This window comes from Leucopleurus acutus, assembly GCF_964270905.1.
Source record: "Leucopleurus acutus genome assembly, chromosome: 21".
In the NCBI taxonomy this organism is placed as follows: Eukaryota; Metazoa; Chordata; class Mammalia; order Artiodactyla; family Delphinidae; genus Leucopleurus; species Leucopleurus acutus.
In genome coordinates this window covers 5,859,627-5,879,989 of record NC_139163.1, presented here as the reverse complement: position 1 = coordinate 5,879,989, position 20,363 = coordinate 5,859,627, and the positions used below count along the sequence as shown (strand labels likewise).

General features: G+C 37.8%; 1 protein-coding gene across 1 annotated transcript in view; it reads right to left on the bottom strand.

Moving 5' to 3' along the window:
• GPM6A (glycoprotein M6A) overlaps nucleotides 1-19,736 on the bottom strand; it is a 130,587-nt gene extending 110,851 nt beyond the window's left edge. Inside the window, exon 1 of the mRNA XM_082863935.1 lies at nucleotides 19,330-19,736. Coding sequence (XP_082720061.1) covers nucleotides 19,330-19,366 — 37 coding nt within the window. The 5' untranslated portion in view covers nucleotides 19,367-19,736. The remainder of the gene's footprint in view (nucleotides 1-19,329) is intronic.
• Nucleotides 19,737-20,363: the final 627 nt, after the last annotated feature.

Sequence of the window (20,363 nt, the reverse complement as noted above, 5' to 3'; positions counted from 1 at the left end):
TTTTAATCAAATTAATGCCTTGACACCAGAGCCTGTGATCATGTTTACTTATTATATAATCTGAGGAGTCTTCACACAACCTAAGAAGTCTTCGTTAAAATCAGCATAGACACAAAAGGATGTATTCAGGGAGGTAATAATGTTACAAATAGATGATTGTATTTGTTTTGCTTAAAGCATGACCTTGACCCTGGATGAATAATTCGATCTTACTACAAAAATGCATTTTAGTCTTTTTCATTTTCATTTGGGATTTCAAACCTCAGATGTGCACTTTCAATCCCTGTGTTTACTGGTAGTAACATATAGCATTTATTTCTTCGGGGTTTGCATTGAATTACAATTGCAATAAAAAGCCAAGTCAAACTTGTGGGAAACATTCAGCTCAGAGTACAGGTTGTACCAAATTTTCTTTTTAGTCCAGAATTTTACATAGGATAGTTGGTGTCTACTCTTAAAAGTGCACTTAAAAATAAAAAATCAGACTAAGAAATAATTAAAGGAAGAAAATAACCAAGAAGAAGAGGTAATCTCATACAGTCTTTTTACTGCTGTTATAATACATTTAGCTTTAATGTACTTGGGAAATACAACTTTTCTTATAAAAATAGTCTACAAAGTTGGAAATGGCATTAGCTTTTAAAATAGCAACCAAGTTTACTTAGTGCACAGCAGTTGATAATGATAACTGATGAATATTAATCAAATTGGGGGTATTCAATTCCATTGTGCTTATTAATCCATTCATGTGTTTTAAAATACAATATAAGACTATCTGGGAATTTAACTTCTAATAAGTTTTAATAAAAATTATACAATTATAAACAATTTATGTTTAATAAAAAATATTTTTAACATATGCCTATTTCAAGGGAAAAACTGAAATCAAAGGTAAAAGTATACGTACTATTTCCATTTTATTGTATTGATGTCTTTACTTTTTAATTATGAGATTTCAAACACAAGACAAATAATATAGCAAGCAAGTATAAACAATATAATGTATGTGCATATAAACAGTACTTGTGTTGGCTTTAAATACGGTTTTCAGTTAATACTGTATTTTAGAAACGTACCCATACTGATATGTTCTTTGAACTAGTAAAGATGAATCCACTGTTATGGACTATATTACGGACTTTGGGTAGCCTGCTTCCCAAACTATTACTAATTTCCATTCTGCAGTGTGTTCTACGGCTCCATACAATGGGAATATGCTTCTTCTAAGACAGGTAGGACCCTGTTGGTAAACTCTTAGAAACGTCTTGAATACTCACCTTTCCCACCTCGCAACAATTAAGAATGCGCTGTAACGTTCTATAAAGTATCCATGAATTCATCCTGACATCAGAAACTCCTTACACTCTTTACTCATAGCACCTAATACCTTGATAACTAAAGTCATTTCCCACTGTGTATGGTAACAGTAATTCTTTTCTTCCTTAAATTCTTTTAAGATGCTGAAGTCCTTCCAATGTTCTAAAATTCTGGGGTTTAGAGAGAAAAAGGTTGGAAAATACTTTTTATGATAATATAAACTTGATTCTATTCGTTCACAATTTTCATCCATTTGTCATAATTAGCCTTCACCTTTTAGTTTTTATTTTTTAACCCTATTCAATTTATGTTTTCTCGATTTGGGTATCTTTGGAAACCAATTTCTTTCTGGAATAAGAGTATTTGGAGCTAGACCACCACAGTTTAAGACCCAGCTTCACCACTTACTAGCTGCGTGACCTTGGGAAAATTACTAAAAATCTCTGTGCCTGAACCTAGGGGCAAGACGGGAATAAAGATGCAGACATACTAGAGAATGGACTTGAGGACACGGGGAGGGGGACGGGTAAGCTGGGACGAAGTGAGAGAGTTGCATGGACATACATACACTACCAAACGTAAAACAGATAGCTAGTGGGAAGCAGCCGCATAGCACAGGGAGATCAGCTCGGTGCTGTGTGACCACCTAGAGGGGTGGGATAGGGAGGGTGGGAGGGAGGGAGAAGCAAGAGGGAAGAGATATGGGGATATATGTATATGTATAGCTGATTCACTCTGTTATACAGCAGAAAGTAACACACCCTTGTAAAAGCAATTATACTCCAATAAAGATGTTAAAAAAAATCTCTGTGCCTTGGTTTCCTTATCTATAAAGTGAGAATCAAAAAAGTACCTAATTGGTAGAGTTGACAGGATTGGGTAAATTAAACATAAAGCACCGGAAATGGTGCCTAGCAAATAGTGTGACCTTAACAAATATTAAATATTATAATTTCTTTTAGATTTACATGTTCTAAGTCCCCAGTAGGAACTAAAATCAAACATTTATTTTGATCATAGCCCTGGAACCCCTTTGGAACTTCTATAGTTCAACTATTTTCTTTTTGAAACACCTACATACAATAACTTGAAGGAGGACTCGTTTATTCAATCTATATTTATTGAGCATCAATTGTTACACCATTGTACTCAGAACTTTGAATTCAGAATTAATAATTCTTGGATTTTGTTTGAAAGGGAAGTTTAGGAAGGATAACTCAATGATAACTCAATGAGCTGAGTGACTCGAATGGTGAATGACATTAGCAGGTAAGAAAGAGGATAAAAAGGGAAATCAGGATGGGGCAGTACACATCATAAGAGGCTGTACCATGCTAAGAGAGTCAGGAGTCCTACGTCGTGTGAAGGATGATCTCAGAAAATAGGGCTAGAGAGTTCACTTTGCCCATATTGTAAAGGGCCTGATATGCCAACATAAGGATAATGGATTTAATCTTACATACAGGGAGTGAAAATAATGGAAGCCTTTAAACCACAGAATTCGTGAATATATTTAGTTTGAGAAAAATAACTAAAGCAGGTAGAGATTAGATGAAGAGACGCATAGTGAAGACAATTGCAATAGCTTAAGACAAGAACTGACTAAGTCTCAAGGCTACAACTGAACAGATGGAGATGAGACACCAGAATTCAAAGATGTTTCTGAGGTAAAAAGCACATGGTAACCAATTAGATGTAGATGAAAATGTGGAAGGCATTAGCAATGACCCCTCAGCTTTCAGGCTCTGACACACCACATATAAATGGTGACAGAGCGATGGGAGTGAAGAACAAAGATGCAGAGTAGATTCAGAAGTAAATCGATACGTTTCATTTAGGACATGTTGCACCTGAGGCACCACCTACGGAGCAGCCTCTTAGAGGGTACTCAGTGATCCTGGCTCATAGCATTCACGCCTTTCGGCCTTTCTGAAATCTCTTGCACTTGAGTAAGGGCTACATTCATTCATTCACTCATTTACTTATTTATTGGCTACATTTATTGACTTGCTTCTAATGAAGAGAATACGGTACAAGTGATAAAATGTTGTGTCCAAGCTTACATCGTAAAAGCACTGTGGCCCTCACCTGGCGTGCGCTCCTCCCATCTCTTTTAGATACTACGTTCAGAAGCCAGCTACCACGTCGTGAGGCAACCCTGGAGTAAGGAGCCTGCCAGCAAGATGGCATATGAGCTATTGAGCAAATGTGCTCCAACAAGTTGAGCCTTCAGATGAGGCTGCAGCCACGGCCAACAGCTTGATTGCAATCCTGTCACTTTCTAACCTGTCACTCTGTTGTTCTCGTAAGCACATCCCTGATATTTTCATATCTATCTGTGTGTGGATGCTGTTTCAGTTATCGTCTGCCTCCACTTCCACGTCAAAAGCTCCATAATCGGGCTTCCCTGGTGGCGCAGTGTTGAGAGTCCGCCTGCCGATGCAGGGGACACGGGTTCGTGCCCCGGTCCGGGGGGATCCCATATGCCGCGGAGCGGCTGGGCCCGTGAGCCACGGCCGCTGCGCCTGCGCGTCCGGAGCCTGTGCTCCGCAACGGGAGAGGCCACAACAGTGAGAGGCCCGCGTACCGCAAAAAAAAAAAAAAAAGCCCCATAATCTAGCCTTGTTCAGTGACACTTAGCAGAGTGGCTGGCACATAGTCATTCTAAAATAATTATCTACGAATAATCACAGAGTTTTCAGATTTGAGATGTCTTTTAGCATGGACAGGGAGACCCTATAGCATAATGGAACAAAAACAGTAAAATATTCTAAAAGATGAATAAAAATCCATTTTGATCCTCTACAATTTACCAAGTAGTGCCGATGACTCAGATGATTTACAAACATTATCTCATTTAATGATATATCAATCCCAACATATGGATGATAAAATTAAGTCTGTTGATCAGAAGCTAAGTTACAGGACCAAAAGCAAGGTCAGTATATGGAAGAGTTAGGATCCACGTCTGAATGGTTCTGGTTATTTCCACCACCTTCCCTCTGGCAGTTGAGGGTTTTTCATTATGAATATGTAAAAGCTAGAATATAAGTCATTTGCCCCATGCTGTTGCATTAACAAAGCTTTTGGGTTGTGTTTACCAAAACCAGATCATAAGTTCAGCAGTGATGTTTACATCTGGGAATTCTGGAAGAGAAGAGGTGTAATTCCTAGGGCTAGTACTGATGGAAGACACAGTCTTCAAGCTCTTCCATCTATGCAAGCTGTTTGCTGGTTTGTTTTTAAGCTAATGAACATGTAATAAGTTCCCATAGGCATTTCCTTCCCCAGAGCATACTGAATTCACCCTGCAAGTTGTTCTCATCCAAAACAATAATTTCAAGAATTTCTATAAAGTCCTCAGCTATGTTTCGTGTGTGTGTTAAGCTTATGTCTTCATTTTTTATAGTAAAACAATTACCTTAGATTCTTAAGCATTCTGTTCTCCAGAAAAATTAGCTAATTTGATATTATATTCCATAGCAACATGTAAAAAACTGCTAGTTATTTCACTTCCTTCACTTATCCTCAAGATAATTTATGTACATTTAAAAAGAGAATGCAAAAAAAACCCCCAAGTAAATAACTCTATAATACACGGTGATAATTGGTATCTTGACAGTTACAGTTTTTGCTTCCATTTTATTTAACTTGCCAGTAAAAGATGCCTTGTGATCTTAGTCACAACCAACTATTTACCAAGAGTGATCACCAACTATTTCAACTTAGTTTAGAGCGTCTTCATGGGATCTTTCATGATCTCTGACATGAAATTTCTTTATTTATAATATTTGTTAATTAGCTAATGAGATCAACAATAGTATTAATACCAGCAACAGGTCTTGGCAGTCAGGTGTGACATGGAGTTGATCCCCCTAAGGTAACTGAGCTCCCATGTATACTGAATACATGATAACTGTTTTCTTGGTGCACGCATTATTAACATTTTCCATAACTGTAGGTCTTCTAACTCGGTCAATTTCCCCCATCATCCCATGATTGTAATTTTCTCCTACAGCTACTGAATAATCCAGATGAAGGACTCTATACCATTGCACATTTCACAAAACTTTTTGAAGTAATCAAGAACTCATGATCACAGATTTCAAAAGTCCTTTTGATTTTCAAAAGCAAAATGTTTGAGTTATTTACCCAGAAGGTTCTTATTTTAAATGACTGCCATTTCTATGTTTTCCTCTCAGGCTTTTGGGTTTCAAATCCATACTATCTTTATTTGGATATATATAAATGATAAACCTCAGTTGGGAAATTCACCGTGAGTTTTACCCAGTGGAAGCAATATACTAGACCAATGGTTCTCTATACGTGGTCCCAGGATTAGCCACTACAGCAGCATCTGGGAAAGTATTAGAAATGCAGACTCTTGGACCCCACCGCAGGCTTACTATATCAGAAACTTGAGGTGAGGGGAGGAGGGGCAGCAACCTATGTTTTAACACACCCCAAAACTGGTAAGCATCCAGCAAACCAAAGGCAGAACTACTGTTAGGCTCTGGTACTGCTACCCTTGTGCAACTTACAAAGACACATAAATCCCAGAGGCACAAAAATAGCCCATCCATCGCAAAGTACAGTTAACAATCATTCTTCTCTTACAAGTTATTCATTTCTAATAAATTAAGGCAAAATCATCACCTTATCTCCCCCAAAGGCTGCCTGTGTATCATTTAACAGTTTTTACGGAAGCTCAGTTTTGCAACTTGATATTGAGATTTTCTTTAAACCAAATGTTCTATAATAGCGCTCAATTCACCATTTTAAGGTGAATAAAACTCCATTAGTGACATTTATAATCTAGTTAGAGGCGTGGATAAACATTTCCTTTTAGTGCCACTGCATCTAACTAGCAAGACAGAAGCTCTTGGTTATGGAATGAAGGAAACTTGAGGATCAACAATGGATTAACAATCAATGGGTTTCCTCGGGAAAGCAATTTTACCAAGGTGTAAAATGCAGTTTTTACACCGCTCCGAAAGAGGTATTCAATTTTTGTCTGGCACATTTTGTCTGGCAAAGCCTCAGCTGTATTTCACATAAAAGAAAATGAAGCAAATTGGAAATCATTGCCAGAGGCTACTTAGGAGCTAAGAGTACAAAGATTTCAGTGGCTGGATACACAGTAACATCCTTTTTTTTTTCCTCTCATTTTTCAAAATGGGAAACAACATTATTCTTTCCCAACCATACCCTCTAAATAGCTCTACCAGGCTCACTGCTGGCCCCTGAAGACCTTAGGCAAAGCCCACACTTTTCTGTCCTCAGCTCCCGGAAGCTCCAGCCAGATCTCTTCTCTAGACTCTCAGAGGCCATCAGCCCTCTTCTGAAATACGCATCATTTCTGTTTTGGCGCAAACATACACCCATTTCTCTAATGACTGACTCTGAACCACTGTCATTTCTGGAGTGTAGCATTCAATGACCTCTTTCAATGCATGAGACACTGAGCTGATGTTCCCCTGTCACTCCATGAACTACCAGAAAATTCCATGAACCTAAAAATCAACTGAAAACAACTGTGGAAACTCAACTTATAATAAAGACTGATATTCGTGCAACAAAGTTAAAGCATATAGGGCACAGAGACAATACTGACATTTTTATATACAAAAGTAAAAATTTAATAACGTAGTGAGAGACGGAGTGGGCACAGGTACAACGGACACCTCCGAAAGACGTCTAGTTGTCACCCTAGAAATAGACCATATTTTCAAAAACACACGAGCGACCCTTAGCCAAAAGGCATACTGCAAAACCCTTTTCATAAGGATAAGATTCAAATGTTTTTCCAGGTAAGTTCTTTTTTCGTTCAACTTGTTATGGTCTCTTAAGTGGGATAGATTTTTTGATAATAAATTTTAAAGAAATTAAAACAATTTTTGTTTCAAATAATACAATCCTGAGAGTACAAAATTTTCTTTTAAACTATATGGATTTCTACGTGGTCAGGAAGTCATTAAATAACTCCAGTAGCTCTACAATTTGGAGTGGATGATTAAACACTGTCACAGAGATTGAAGAGGGATCTTATTTCAGATTTTACAAAATGGAAACATAAAGAGCTAAAAAGAATATTCAAAATATAACAAAGATAAAATTATACATGTACCAAAACCTGGGTTTGAGAAATAAATTGCTTTACTTAATCAATGTATGCAAACCCTGTATATATAAATCCAATTTCATAATGTGATTTTTACATTTATTGTACTCAATGTAAATCATCTAACTTAGGGATGGGACTCCCCAACCTCTGGGTCAGAACTGGTCTAAAACTATTTAGACCACCCTATAGTAAGATCAGGGGCACCCAAGTCTTTCCCATCCATTCCCACTTTTTCTCACACCCACGCTTAAAAATTAACAGATAAAATTATGCATCTACATAAACTAAAGGGCACTCCATTGTTCACCAGTGCTGTCCTGCATTACTGTGCAACTGAAGTCCAATTTCTAAAAATTATTATTTAAAATGACTGCTTTATTACATTTCTAAAACATAGATTGTAAGACCCTTTCAATGAGGGCTTCTGTTTCTTGCACAATGAAACTTCAAAATAACCAGCGATAATAATTAAATTATTATTATCTCTGAGTCTGAGTTACATTCAATATTGAAATGGTACATAATTCTTTGTACCTCAAGGACCACAAACAGCCTTGTAAACGTATCGTAGATGATATAAAAAAAGAACCACTCATGACAGAATGGCATTCTCAGCTTGTGGGAGCTGAGATTCCACTGAGTCATGCCACATGTACGGAAAACGATCTTTGGAGTGTTACTTAATCCAAGGAAAAACAAAGCAGATATTCCACTCTCTACACGCCATCTTCTCTGAGGCAGGCAGGGTAAATCATAGACACGAGAGTAGTACTGTTGAACAGGCCACCAAAGTACCAAACTCGTACAACTTCAAAAATGACAAAAATGTTAGCTTTGTCATTACATACGAATACATCAATCAAGTTTCCAAACATTTGGCCAATTTTTGCTAAAAAGGTAAAATAGCACAACAAATTAATGAGCTCACAATGATCTGGGCAAAATATTCGATAAATTTACTATAAACTCCATGTAAATATGATTTGCAAATCTTAATCATGTCATAGCATATATTATTCCTCTATTTCCTATGTAGGAAATATGAACTCATTAAATTTTTTCATTAAAAGTACCACACTGACAGTACAGACATACTGAAATGTCATCTTTGTAGAACAAATTGTTTGGTATTAGAAATTTGAGATGGTCAAACTAACACATCTACAATACAGTCAAATAAGTCACAAATCACCCAGGAGACACTTAAAAATAATTCTGTTAATACTTAAAGACTGAAGCAAAATGAACATATGTCAATAAACAGGAGGAACTGTGCCCACAATCTGACACAGATGGAATGGAGCGGCCAGTGGATTTGATTTTTTTTAATTGAGCATATTAGATGAAGAAATACACTGTATTTTTAATATTTTAAAAACTGTGCAATGCTTGGTGGGACAGAGGCATGGGAATCCAGCTGCCTGAAGAGACCTCAGAATCATTAGGTTATAATGATGTTGCTTTTGCATTATTGCAGAATTTGAAAGAATAAATAAAGTACTAGAGTTGAGGCCAGATATTGTAATGATGACCCTTCTGTGAATGTGACATAAACTTTCCTCCAACTTTACCAGAAACAACGGGTAAAAATACTTTTAATATGGGCTTCCCTGGTGGCGCAGTGGTTGAGAGTCCGCCTGCCCGATGCAGGGGACACGGGTTCGTGCCCCGGTCCAAGAAGATCCCACATGCCGCGGAGCGGCTGGGCCCGTGAGCCACGGCCGCTGAGCCTGCGCGTCCGGAGCCTGTGCTCCGCAACGGGAGAGGCCACAACAGTGAGACGCCCGCGTACCACAAAAAAAAAAAAAAAAAAAAATACTTTTAATATTCATATTAAAGTGGTATCCACATATGATATACAGATGATATTCCGAACATCATTATGAAAGAATCATATATGTCATATATTAGCGGATTCCCTCACTCTTTCGTGGAGTAGAGATCAGTAACAGTAGTAAGTGTCTGTCACCTCTATGATGACTAAGTTTTTATCTAGGGTTGCAACAAATCACTGTATAAAAAGAACATATAAATAAATAAGTTTATCTTCTCCCAAGATTTTACTTTTTTTTCTTTTTTTTTTTTTTTTTTTTTTTTTTGCGGTACGTGGGCCTCTCACTGTTGTGGCCTCTCCCGTTGCGGAGCACAGGCTCCGGACGCGCAGGCTCAGCGGCCATGGCTCACGGGCCCAGCCGCTCCGCGGCACGTGGGATCTTCCCGGACCGGGGCACGAACCCGCGTCCCCTGCATCGGCAGGCGGACTCTCAACCACTGCGCCACCGGGGAAGCCCAAGATTTTACTTTTTTGACCTCGCTATATAACTGGCATAGAAAACGTTACATAACTTTAGATGTTCAAGAAGAGCTCCCTCTCGATTTCACCAGATAATGTATCATACGTTGATTCCAAGCATAAATCAGTGATGATATACCAAAAAATTAGTACATCAAACTGCAGGGAGAAAGACATAAACATGCCAATATTGCATGGAAATACTCCCCACATACCACTGACTAGAGCTTAAATGCCCTTTTTTTCAGACTGTGCCTTGTTCACGGCCACAGTGCTGGGCAACCGGTACAGGCTACATACTGATGAGAATATGAGAATGGAAAGCATAAAAGGTAAAAAGAAATTCTGTTCCTTATTGACGTGTTAGTCATCGAATTTATCATCTTGAAAACTAACTAGATAGAGCCTCAGGAAGACCTCATCTTATTAAATTGTCCTCAGTAATTTAAAACTGTTACTTCCTCTTGCACTTTTTTCTTTGTTCAACTCCAATGAACAGTGAGCCTAGTGTCGGCAAATTTATAAACCATTATGTTACGTTTTCTTTCTCAGCATCTTATAAAAAGTTCTAAGACATAACTTTCAAAGTTTCAGTAACCATCCGCTAAACTTGACAGTTCAATGAATTTCACTGAATTGTTAAAACTGGAATGTGAATAATATGTGGGTTCTTTCATAATAAAACGAAAGTCTACTTATTTTCATGAAGGTTGCTGTCAAACTACGGAATGTACTGCAGGTCAGAAGAAAAAAGAACTTTTAAAAATTCAAATCTAATGGCATAAAATGGAGTCATGGCAGCATTCTTCCAAGCTAGGTTTAGCTGCTCTGTAAGGTCTGTCTTTATTTAGGAAGGAAACGTGTTTCATCCTTTTAGCCTGTATGGTTGACCCCATCTTTTCCTTCTTCTCTTCACCCTCCTCTTTCTCTTCCTCTCCCTCTGAGTTTCCATCATCATCATCACAAGACATGAACGAGACTTTGCAGACTGGGTTCAAGAACAAACGGTAAAATCTACACTATACCCCTAAGACCCCTAAGAAGGGACATAACATTTCTATAAAAAGATAATATGAGAGGTCATTTATTAAATGCTAAACCAACATTTAGAAAATGACTGTCACAACAATTCAAGCAAGTGATTAAATCTAGTATTGTTTAATTTGCAGTTCTGGCTCTCTGTCTCAAGGAAAGTTGCCTGGTTATCGTGTAAATGGTCACAATGTGTTATGATGAGAGGGAAGAGACATGGAGAATGAACCTGAACTGACTACACTCCTACTCTGCTGGAGACTCTGTGATACGCACGTTCACCTATTCACTGTTCCATCGAATACTCACGATAAACCCATCAATCCTAGAGATAATGGTAGAGAAAACGAATTCTCAAAAAAAATAAAAAATGGGTTTTGAGAAAACTAGGATTGAAGAGTGCAGATGAAGTTATACAGAAATCAAGTTATGCTACAGGAAAAGACAGCTGTAGCAGAAGTCACCTGATCTGGAAACCCACAAGTTAATGGGCCACTCAGTATGATGGCCGACTACAAAAATGTCTGCGTCTTCTACATGGTTATGGCTTACGGAGAGAATCCAGTACATGGTTTCTGAATTCCAGATCTTATGGCTTAATTACCACTTTCTATTATGGGCGGTGGAGTGAAGAGATTTAAAATGTTTTAAGTTCAGTTATTGTATGAGTAGCATTCAAAGTCATCTTTACTGTAAAAGGATGAGATTTTTTAAATTGATGCAAAATTATAATAATATTTCTGAAGTATTAAGTGAATCTGGGTTTAATGATATATGGGCTCTGCTTAAGACCTTCAGAACTTCTCAAAGCCTAAGGTTGGTTTTAATGGACAAACCTTATTCAATGTCATATCTGAGCGTTCCATTGCTCAAACAATGCTCAATCCTATCTTTTTAAAACCTGATTCTAGTAGCAAAATACTGAAAGATGTTTCATCAGAAATACATACCGTTCTTTACTAGCACTGAAAAAGAAATTTCCAGTCTAAAATTCCAAAATTTGTATTTGAATGTCTTTATTATGGGAAAGAATGGTTTTTCGAACTAGACACATTTTATTTTCTTTGAAATGAAGACCATCTCATTTCATTAAGTTAAAACCCTCTTTGTTCTCTGGATATTTGTATAAGGTTTTCTTCTAGTTCCCTGTAGAGTTAAGTTTGAACTAAATAGCCATTGACTAGATAGTGTCCTCGAAAATCAAAGAACCTTTGAAATTGATAAGAAAACTATAATCAATACAGTTTTATTATGAATTCATGTTAACATATATATTTGACATTAGACACTTAACATGAAATGCTAAGGACAGTGCCTAGATTATTAAATATTTGCTATTATATTTACTATTTTTCCATGAAAAATAAATCGTGTTAGTACAGGCAGTTAGCTATGTTTCAGATGTTCAGTCACTAAGTTGAAGTGTAAAATTGATATGGTATAGATTATTGCAAATGAAAATGTACATTCACTGATACAGGAAATGTGGAGAGGTGTCCCCAAAATTGAAAAAACTGGCTAAGTTTTCAGGGAAAGGGATTTGATCATGTACTGTTTCTTTATTTGAATAATTTACTAGAACTTTTTCTCATCAAATAACAATAAAGGAATATAAACAATTATGAAGTTTTTCTTCCACATTCTATTTTAGTAAGAAAAAATAGCTAATTCATTCAAAGGACCTTTCTAATGGAGAAAATAAATTGCATTAAAAGAGAAAATATTTGCCCAAACAATGAAATTTCTATTACTAATTAGTGGAAAATGGTAATTAGCAAACATTTTTCATTCTCTCACCTTTACTTGTGAACACAATAAAAGCACACATGCTCCATAACAGGAGGCAAATGTGAACAATATGTTTTGCGTTCCTAACGCCATTCTCAGGGACTGATTCCACCAAATCACTCTTTTGTAGAAGTAGGTGTACTAAAAGATTATTATTTCTCATATGATAGAAATGTAAGTCCAAACACATTAAGTGATTTAAACAATGTGCCAAAAATGTCTTTCTCTCTTTTGGAAACTCTTCTGGTTATACACAGCAGTGATGCTCTGGCAGGTTGATAGGTCCTAATACTTTAGGAACACATATCATTTAAAACCCAACAGGCCTCCTCCTTTTTTTTTCTCTCATCTCAGATTTGCTCCCATTGTAACTTATTCCCCAGTGAACTCTATAAACGGGCCCCAGAAAACAGAATTTCACCTGTGACCAAAGTTAAATTTCCCACTTGCAAGCTGAGAGAAACAGTCAGCTATCTTTTGTTTTTCTTTCCCTTTATTTTCTCAGAGCAAAAGAGGAAGTTTCTTTCAGATTAAGAATATCTAAGACAATGGTCCCCATTTGAATAGAGAACACATGGGAAAACGTGAATTATTTTTACAATGTCAGCTAATCCACAGCTGTGCCACCTGTTAGCATGGATGCTATCCAAAAGGATTCTGAAAATAAGCCAGGCAGTCTGTCTTCGATGTATGAAAAAGAAAACTGTCAAACATTTTGCACGGGGAGGAGGGGGTTGGGAGGAGTGTATGTATAGAGGAAAATGGAGGCCAAAATTGACAAACTAGGAGTCATCTCCTGTATCCTGTGAACCCCACACGCACCACTGCCTTTGAGATTAAAGAATAATTAATTTCCAAGAACCATTTTGAAGTCATCACTCTACCTTCATTCTGTATCAGTATGTCAGTCCACCATACTGTTCTTCTCAGTTTCCTTAAATGTTTAAGACAAAGTTTCAGTTCAAGGAGTTAATGAAGTAACTATATTAAGCGCTTTCACTTTAAAAGGTGAATACACTCATTCTAATGATACGGTAAAAAAAAAACCTGACATATATCCTTTATCCTAACAAGATGGTAGAACTTGTGTTATTGAGCATGTGGGTCTCAGAGACAAACAGCACCCACAGTTTTAAAAAACATAATTAGCAACAGATCCAATGGAAACATAAGATGACAATATTCTAAAACATGAAATCTAAACTACACTGACATATATACACTGGTATGTATAAAATGAATAACTAATAAGAACCTGCTGTATAAAAAATAAAATAAAATAAAATTCAGAAATTCCCCAAAAAAAGAATCTAAACTACAGAAGTCGTAAAAACCAGGGCAATGCAGAAGTTCTGGGAATATTTACCAAATTTTATGAAAAATACACCTAATTTTCCCTGCTGACAGGTGTCTTAGAACATCTCGTAACAACATGAAGTTAATTTCTTAAAGTGCAGCAAACAATAGAGAAAGTACGGCTGTCAAATCATGGGACAGAGTTTTCCTATGTGCTTTATAAAATCTCAATCTCTAAGCTTCTTCTAGCTTTGTTGTCCAAATGCTGATGACATCTGACAATGCTTGTTGAGATGAAGTTTGTCCACTTGGAGCTACTGTCTAGACAAGAGAAATTCCCTTTTTCATGAGTCCACAAGTAGCTAACATCCAAAAAGCAAAAGGACGCTAATTAATTTCTTCCATTTCCATGACTGTTCGAAGGTTTTTGATGTTGTTGTTATCTTCCTAGTCACAGGCCTATGGATTTCAATGGCACACTATTGAAGATTCTAATTCTATTAATAAAGCAGACATTTTGACTCATTCTGGTTCTTTCATTTCTCTTGCAATGGTTCTCAAAATATTTTACTACCAATGCTTACTCGGTAAGTTTTAGGGTGAATTAATTATTCAAATTATAAAAATAAAATATAGGTGAGGGAAAAATTCAGCATCACCTAGGATGTGTTCAAGAGTAGTGTGTCAAGTTGACATTTAAGTATACAATAAGTGTACATTTGGTTCAGTTTGCCACTTAGCAGGTTAAACTTGGGGAAAAGTTCTTAACATTAAGTCCCTTCATATCAGCTTCCTAAAAGGATCTGGGCATCTGTTTTATTTAGAGGTCTTTTGATTGCCAAGAACTGAGACTCACTCAGATTAGCGGGGGGATGGGCAGCACAGTCACTAGAAAGATACATGGAGGGATAAAGAGACCCTCCCAACACACCAAGAAGCATCTTCTCCCAACCTCAAGAGAGGAGTCCCATTGACCAAGCCCATCTTTTTGGAGTCAAGACTTACAGGTCATAGATTGCTGGCTCACCTACGGATTGGCTGCCCTTGGTGAAGCTGTTCACATCTGGCCAAACAAGCCAGAGTTGGTGATAAAGAACACAGCCGTGAGTTACCAAGCACAGCTGACTAGTGCAGTGTTAGTCTGTGGCTGGAGCTGAGTCACTACGAAGGGGGTGTGGCAGGCAGGCCACGTTGACATCTAGCGCAACGCAGGGTGTAGTTGAAAGTCAGACCATGGCCACCATCTGACTGTATCGAACCCCGGCTCTGCTACTTGCTACTATGAGACTTTGGTCCAGTTAATTAACCTATTTGATTTTTAGTCTTCTCAATATTAGTACCACCAAAGGTCCCTGTGAAGAGTCAATGAGTTAATTTATGTAAAGTCCCTAGGCCATTGTCTGGCACCAAAATCCCAGGGTAATTTACACTGACCAACATCATCTAGAGATGATGAGCTGAAGCCGCCTCGCTTCTCAGTTACTACAGTGGTGTCTCTTCTTCAGGGATGACATCTGTTTAAGGAAGAGTTAGGCTCCCAAGTCATCTGGCAAGGCAGAAATAACCCTAGTCAAAAAAAGCTTTGAAAAGACTTTGTCAGCCCGCAAGTATGATATATATGCTTTTGTCCTATGTGTGTATACTTGTCGAATGTAAAGTATATAATTATGAGCAAACATAAATATAATCATACGGTGTTGTTAATTATGAGATAGACAGACATGACAACGGACCGGGAAAGAACAGATCTGTGCACTGTCCTTTCACTGAGATATTCTTGCTGGTTTTAACAAGTTAAGGATGCTGACACGACACCTATGTTAGTGGTGCTGCGCTGAGGCTGAGTGAGCACCATTAAGCAGTGGCCACGTGATGGCTTTGAGGTCAGGAAGCTGGGCTGTTCCCACCAAGTGTGACCTTCTATGTCCTGCAGTGACCCAGTCCTTCAGGGTCACCAAGGACTGATTCTCAGAGGAAGCCAGCGGTGGACTCTGTGCAGCTGGAGAAGTTGACAGCGTAGACGCATATGCTGCTAGTTAATTATGCCAGAAAAACATGGTGAGTAACACTGAGGCAATCTTCTGAGCTGATCAAACATTTCCGGTACACAGCTTGTAATTTTGAGGCTTTTTTCATATACGATGTTCCTATTCAGAAATGAAATCCATCAGGTTTTCGCTGTTTGGAAGAGTTCAGCCAGTTTATGAAGATTCCCACTCGCTCACTCTTCTGTCCATTGTTATTTTCTTTTCGTCTCTATACAATCACTTCTTTAAATCACTTCTTCTAATCATTGATTCATCAGTGACCTTCTCTGTGACCTCTCCTAATTCAGTAATGTGTTCACTGAGGTTATCTACAAAGTAATGGCTACCCACTTGGCTGGCCACATGAACACACATTCACTAATTCACTAAAGATCAGACACCCCCAAATCATTTACATCTCTTCCCAGAGGACTGGGCCAAATGTTCCAGATATAGTTCCATATCTACAAGTCATAAACGTATACCTTTTAAATCTTTGTAAAAAATCTCTTCATGCACTTAGCCCAACTCTCTATGACAACTGAAGCCCTTGTTGCTGGATTTGGTGACCACGTATCTCGATTTTTCATGACAGTGATGCTGGGTTTATTATGGCTGAACCCAAGGGCTAAGTTCAAAACAGCCTCTTTTCTTTTCTTTTTTCCTCCAATACCAGAACACTGTTGCTTTGGTTGAACTCGAGAGAAAAGAATTGGCTTTCATTTAGAAGGCATGTTTTACAAAAAACATGTTTCCTTAAAACACTGTACTCCCACTCAGCACAATGAGATATACTCACCTTTGGGAAGGGTGGCACACACGGATGGAATAACAGATTAATGACCCCATTTCCGTTTCACACCAAGGCATGGGTTCACCGAGCAGAACGGCCGGTGAAGTTACCCCATTATTATCGTCTCTCCCGAACTGAACGCATAGAGTTAAATTAGTGCAAATGTCACAGGACTGCTTTCGGTTGCCTTGCAGAGTAAGTGGGGAAGGGAGAACTCATTTTGAAGAAAAATACATTTCCTATGGAAGATCTTTTTAAGTCCTTAAATATCAACTCTATTGCATTTTTCCAAATATGTTTATGAAACCACTGCCTTCCATTTTACGTGCTAGCTGAACCTGGAAGGTGACATGAGTAAACACTGACATGAATTTAAGTCCTTTAAATTTGTAACAGGGAAGAATCGATTTAAATTGCTACGAAGGGACAGGAAAGCATCTTTCAAACGTCAGAGAATTCTGTGCTATCTGAAATATTACTTAAGAAAGTCCTACGCAATTTAAGAAAAACAGGATAAGGGTTGATGTAAAGTGTTGCCTTCCTTTAAGTGGATGGATCATCAGATCTGTCCACCTAAACTCTGTAAAAACCCCTAATGATTTTTATCTGCTTGTCAAGTAACTCCTCCAACTTAGATCCCATCACATTGTTTCCTGCCTCCACTCAAGGAGAGAGAGCATTTACATTCAAATATAACTTTCTAACAACAAACATATAGAAAAGGTGTCATAGGCATAGCTGAAAGGAATAGAAGACCAGGAATGAAGAAAATTAAGCCTTCTCTTTCTCCATTAAGGAAAAAAAAGCTTAATCACAGATATTTTACTTATATATCTCGATATACTTAGAGATCATTATACAAATTTTAAATTTTAAAAATTGTTTTCCACTGCTGTTCCTGAACTAAGTATGCACATCTATGAGAAAAAGAACCCAGTGAGACAGGTGGAGGTGATCATCACATCACCGCTACCCCGACCCCAATGAAGGAAAGATTTTCAGTGTTACTGGAGAAAAAAACATCACAACTAATTACATCATTTTTCTTGGCATCATTTTTCTTGCATCTACCAAGGCACGCTCAGACATACTCAACCTGTTACCACAATCCGTGCTTTATCTCAAGGTTTTATTTAGTGTAAGGAATACCATTTTTCTATTTAAAATGATAAACTTCTATTTCCTTAAACAGGTTGACTGGCCGAGAAGCGATCTTCTTATGTGCTATAAAAAGATATTAAAATAAGGTATTTTATTCCTAAAATAAAACAGTCAATTGAGATGCCTTTTAAGGATGAAAATTACCATGAAAATTTGCCATTTTATATCACTGATGAACACTTCAGCTGTCTGTTCACATAGTAAAGGCAGTTGAGGTTTTCTTTTCATTTAAAATAGATCACATTCTATCTAGGTAGATTATTGTGTTTCTGTTACAGAGTATCATTAACAAGTGTGCTAATGTCTAAAACCTGGGCACTGGTTTATCTACTGCCTTCCTCTATTGCTTCTATAAAACCTTTATGTATTTAATGTCTCTTATTATGTATATGTGAGTGTGTGTACGTGTGTGTTGAGGTGAAAGACCCAGCAAAGCCGAATGGTTCAAAATAATGTAAAAACTATACTATACTTCCAACCTACCTATTTTATCACGTAAAATATAATTTTCTAAAATAATGCATTTACGTACATTTGAAATCAAATTTGATAGCTGAATCTTTTCCATACTACTCTTAAATGTAACCTTTAAGTAGCATTACCTGTGTTAATGTTTCTTTCCATCCTAAGAACACAAGAGTGTTTTCTATACCATTACATAAGCCTTGAACAGACATGAGAGAAAATGCTGCTGATTCTGGGGTGAAAGCTACCATTCCCTCCAAAGCTACCACTTGACACACACACAAATTCTACAGTATTGGAATCATTTAAAATTGCCAATATCTGGCCATTTTCAACCTATAAAAATGACAATTTCACTTTAACTTATACAGCCAGATATACCTCACCCGCTTAGAAAATGCATCAGAGAATATCCTTGACATTTATTATGCAGAAGTTGATGACAATCAACTCTATAGAAAGGGAAACCTTCATGTCACCGTACATACACTCTGAAAATTTATGAACCTTTGCTCCATCTCTATTAAAACTCAACTGCATCCACTCAAAGAAAAAAGGATTTTTAAAAAAGGCGCACCACGGAAAATATAATAAATACACTCTCGGTCTTTGTTCTATCAGATGTCCATTCAGAGGTATTGATAACGGTTACATCACCAGATTTTTAACTACAACCAGCTCCCAATATTGCATTTATGGCTCACACCAGGAAACCCTTGACCCAGCTCGACAAGCGTGAAAACATGAAATAAATGACGATGAACAAAGGTCCAAGGGACAGCTCGCAACAATACCGCAATGCTCTCATCACTAACACTCAACTCCGCGTCTGGATACTTATATCTGAAAGATTTGCAAATAGTGGAAACATTCACGCCAGATATGAACGCAAATGGGGAACAGACTAAAGGCGAAACAAAAAACGCCTTCCAAGACAGAAACATTCATTAGCCTTTCTGGCAAGTGTCTAAAGCAAACAAGGAAACTGCAAAATAATGACTTAGTTACAAATAACCCCTTTCTAGCACAGTACCTTTTTGTGTCTGTCCCTCTTCCATATTCTCTTCCATGGCTACCTTTCTTCAGTAGAATCTGGTACAAGGAATTAATCAAAAGCTCAATTAGATGGAGGAGAAGCGAGCGATTTTTTTTTTTTTTTTTTTTTTTGTCCCTGGGAAGCTCCCCCAGCAGTGGCTTGGGTAAGTCCTCGGAGCTTAGCTCAGGCTCCCTCGCGTTTCTTGTTTGCTTGGAGACAGGCTGTCAAGTGCAATTTCATTCAAATTACTCTTCCGTGAAGATTATTAATTTTTCTTCTCAATGCTGTCCATTGTGCACCACTGTAAGCAGGTATTCAAGCAAAGAGCCTGAGAATTTTGGGGGGAAATTTGGTCTGAATCCCAGTGGCAGAGGCTCTAGGACGTGAAAGGCTTGCTTTGCATTTCAAATGGGGAAAAGAAATTGAGGTTTGTATTGAAATCTGGGCTTTAAATTGGAAACAGGCTGAGCTGGGAACAGATGGAGGGGTGTTCTCCTAACAGGAAGCAGACCACCAACCCGTAATTCCCCCTCCCTGCCACCAGAGTGGGAAAGCCCAGACTCCCGGCGGTTCTTTATGCTGCGGTCTTACTGCTCACCCAGTCAGATACCTTTCAAAACTGCGTTCCCCTGTTCTCTCCTCCCCACGTATCTGGCTAATTTGATTTAAAAGTGCCAAGAAAGGATGCAATTATACCATCTCAGGGTCTATCTGTAAAAGATGATCATTGAGAGAGGACTTGTAAGCTCACACCTCTCAGGTTTAAAAAGATAGAGAAGGATGGTTTTCAAAGGGATGAGTATAAACCTTTAAGCCTGAAAGATATGTTTTAAGTCATTAGTTCACTTCAGCGCCACGAAACTCTTGAAAGAAAGGGAGAGAAACACTGCAATTTCTGTAAAAAGAATCTCTGGATGTCTTTGTGATATACTGTTGTCATTTTCAGCCATGAAAACTGATTTTAAATGGGAATGTCTTGAAAGAGAATTGTTTCAAGGGTCATTCTTGGGGAAGCAGAAAGAACAAACGCT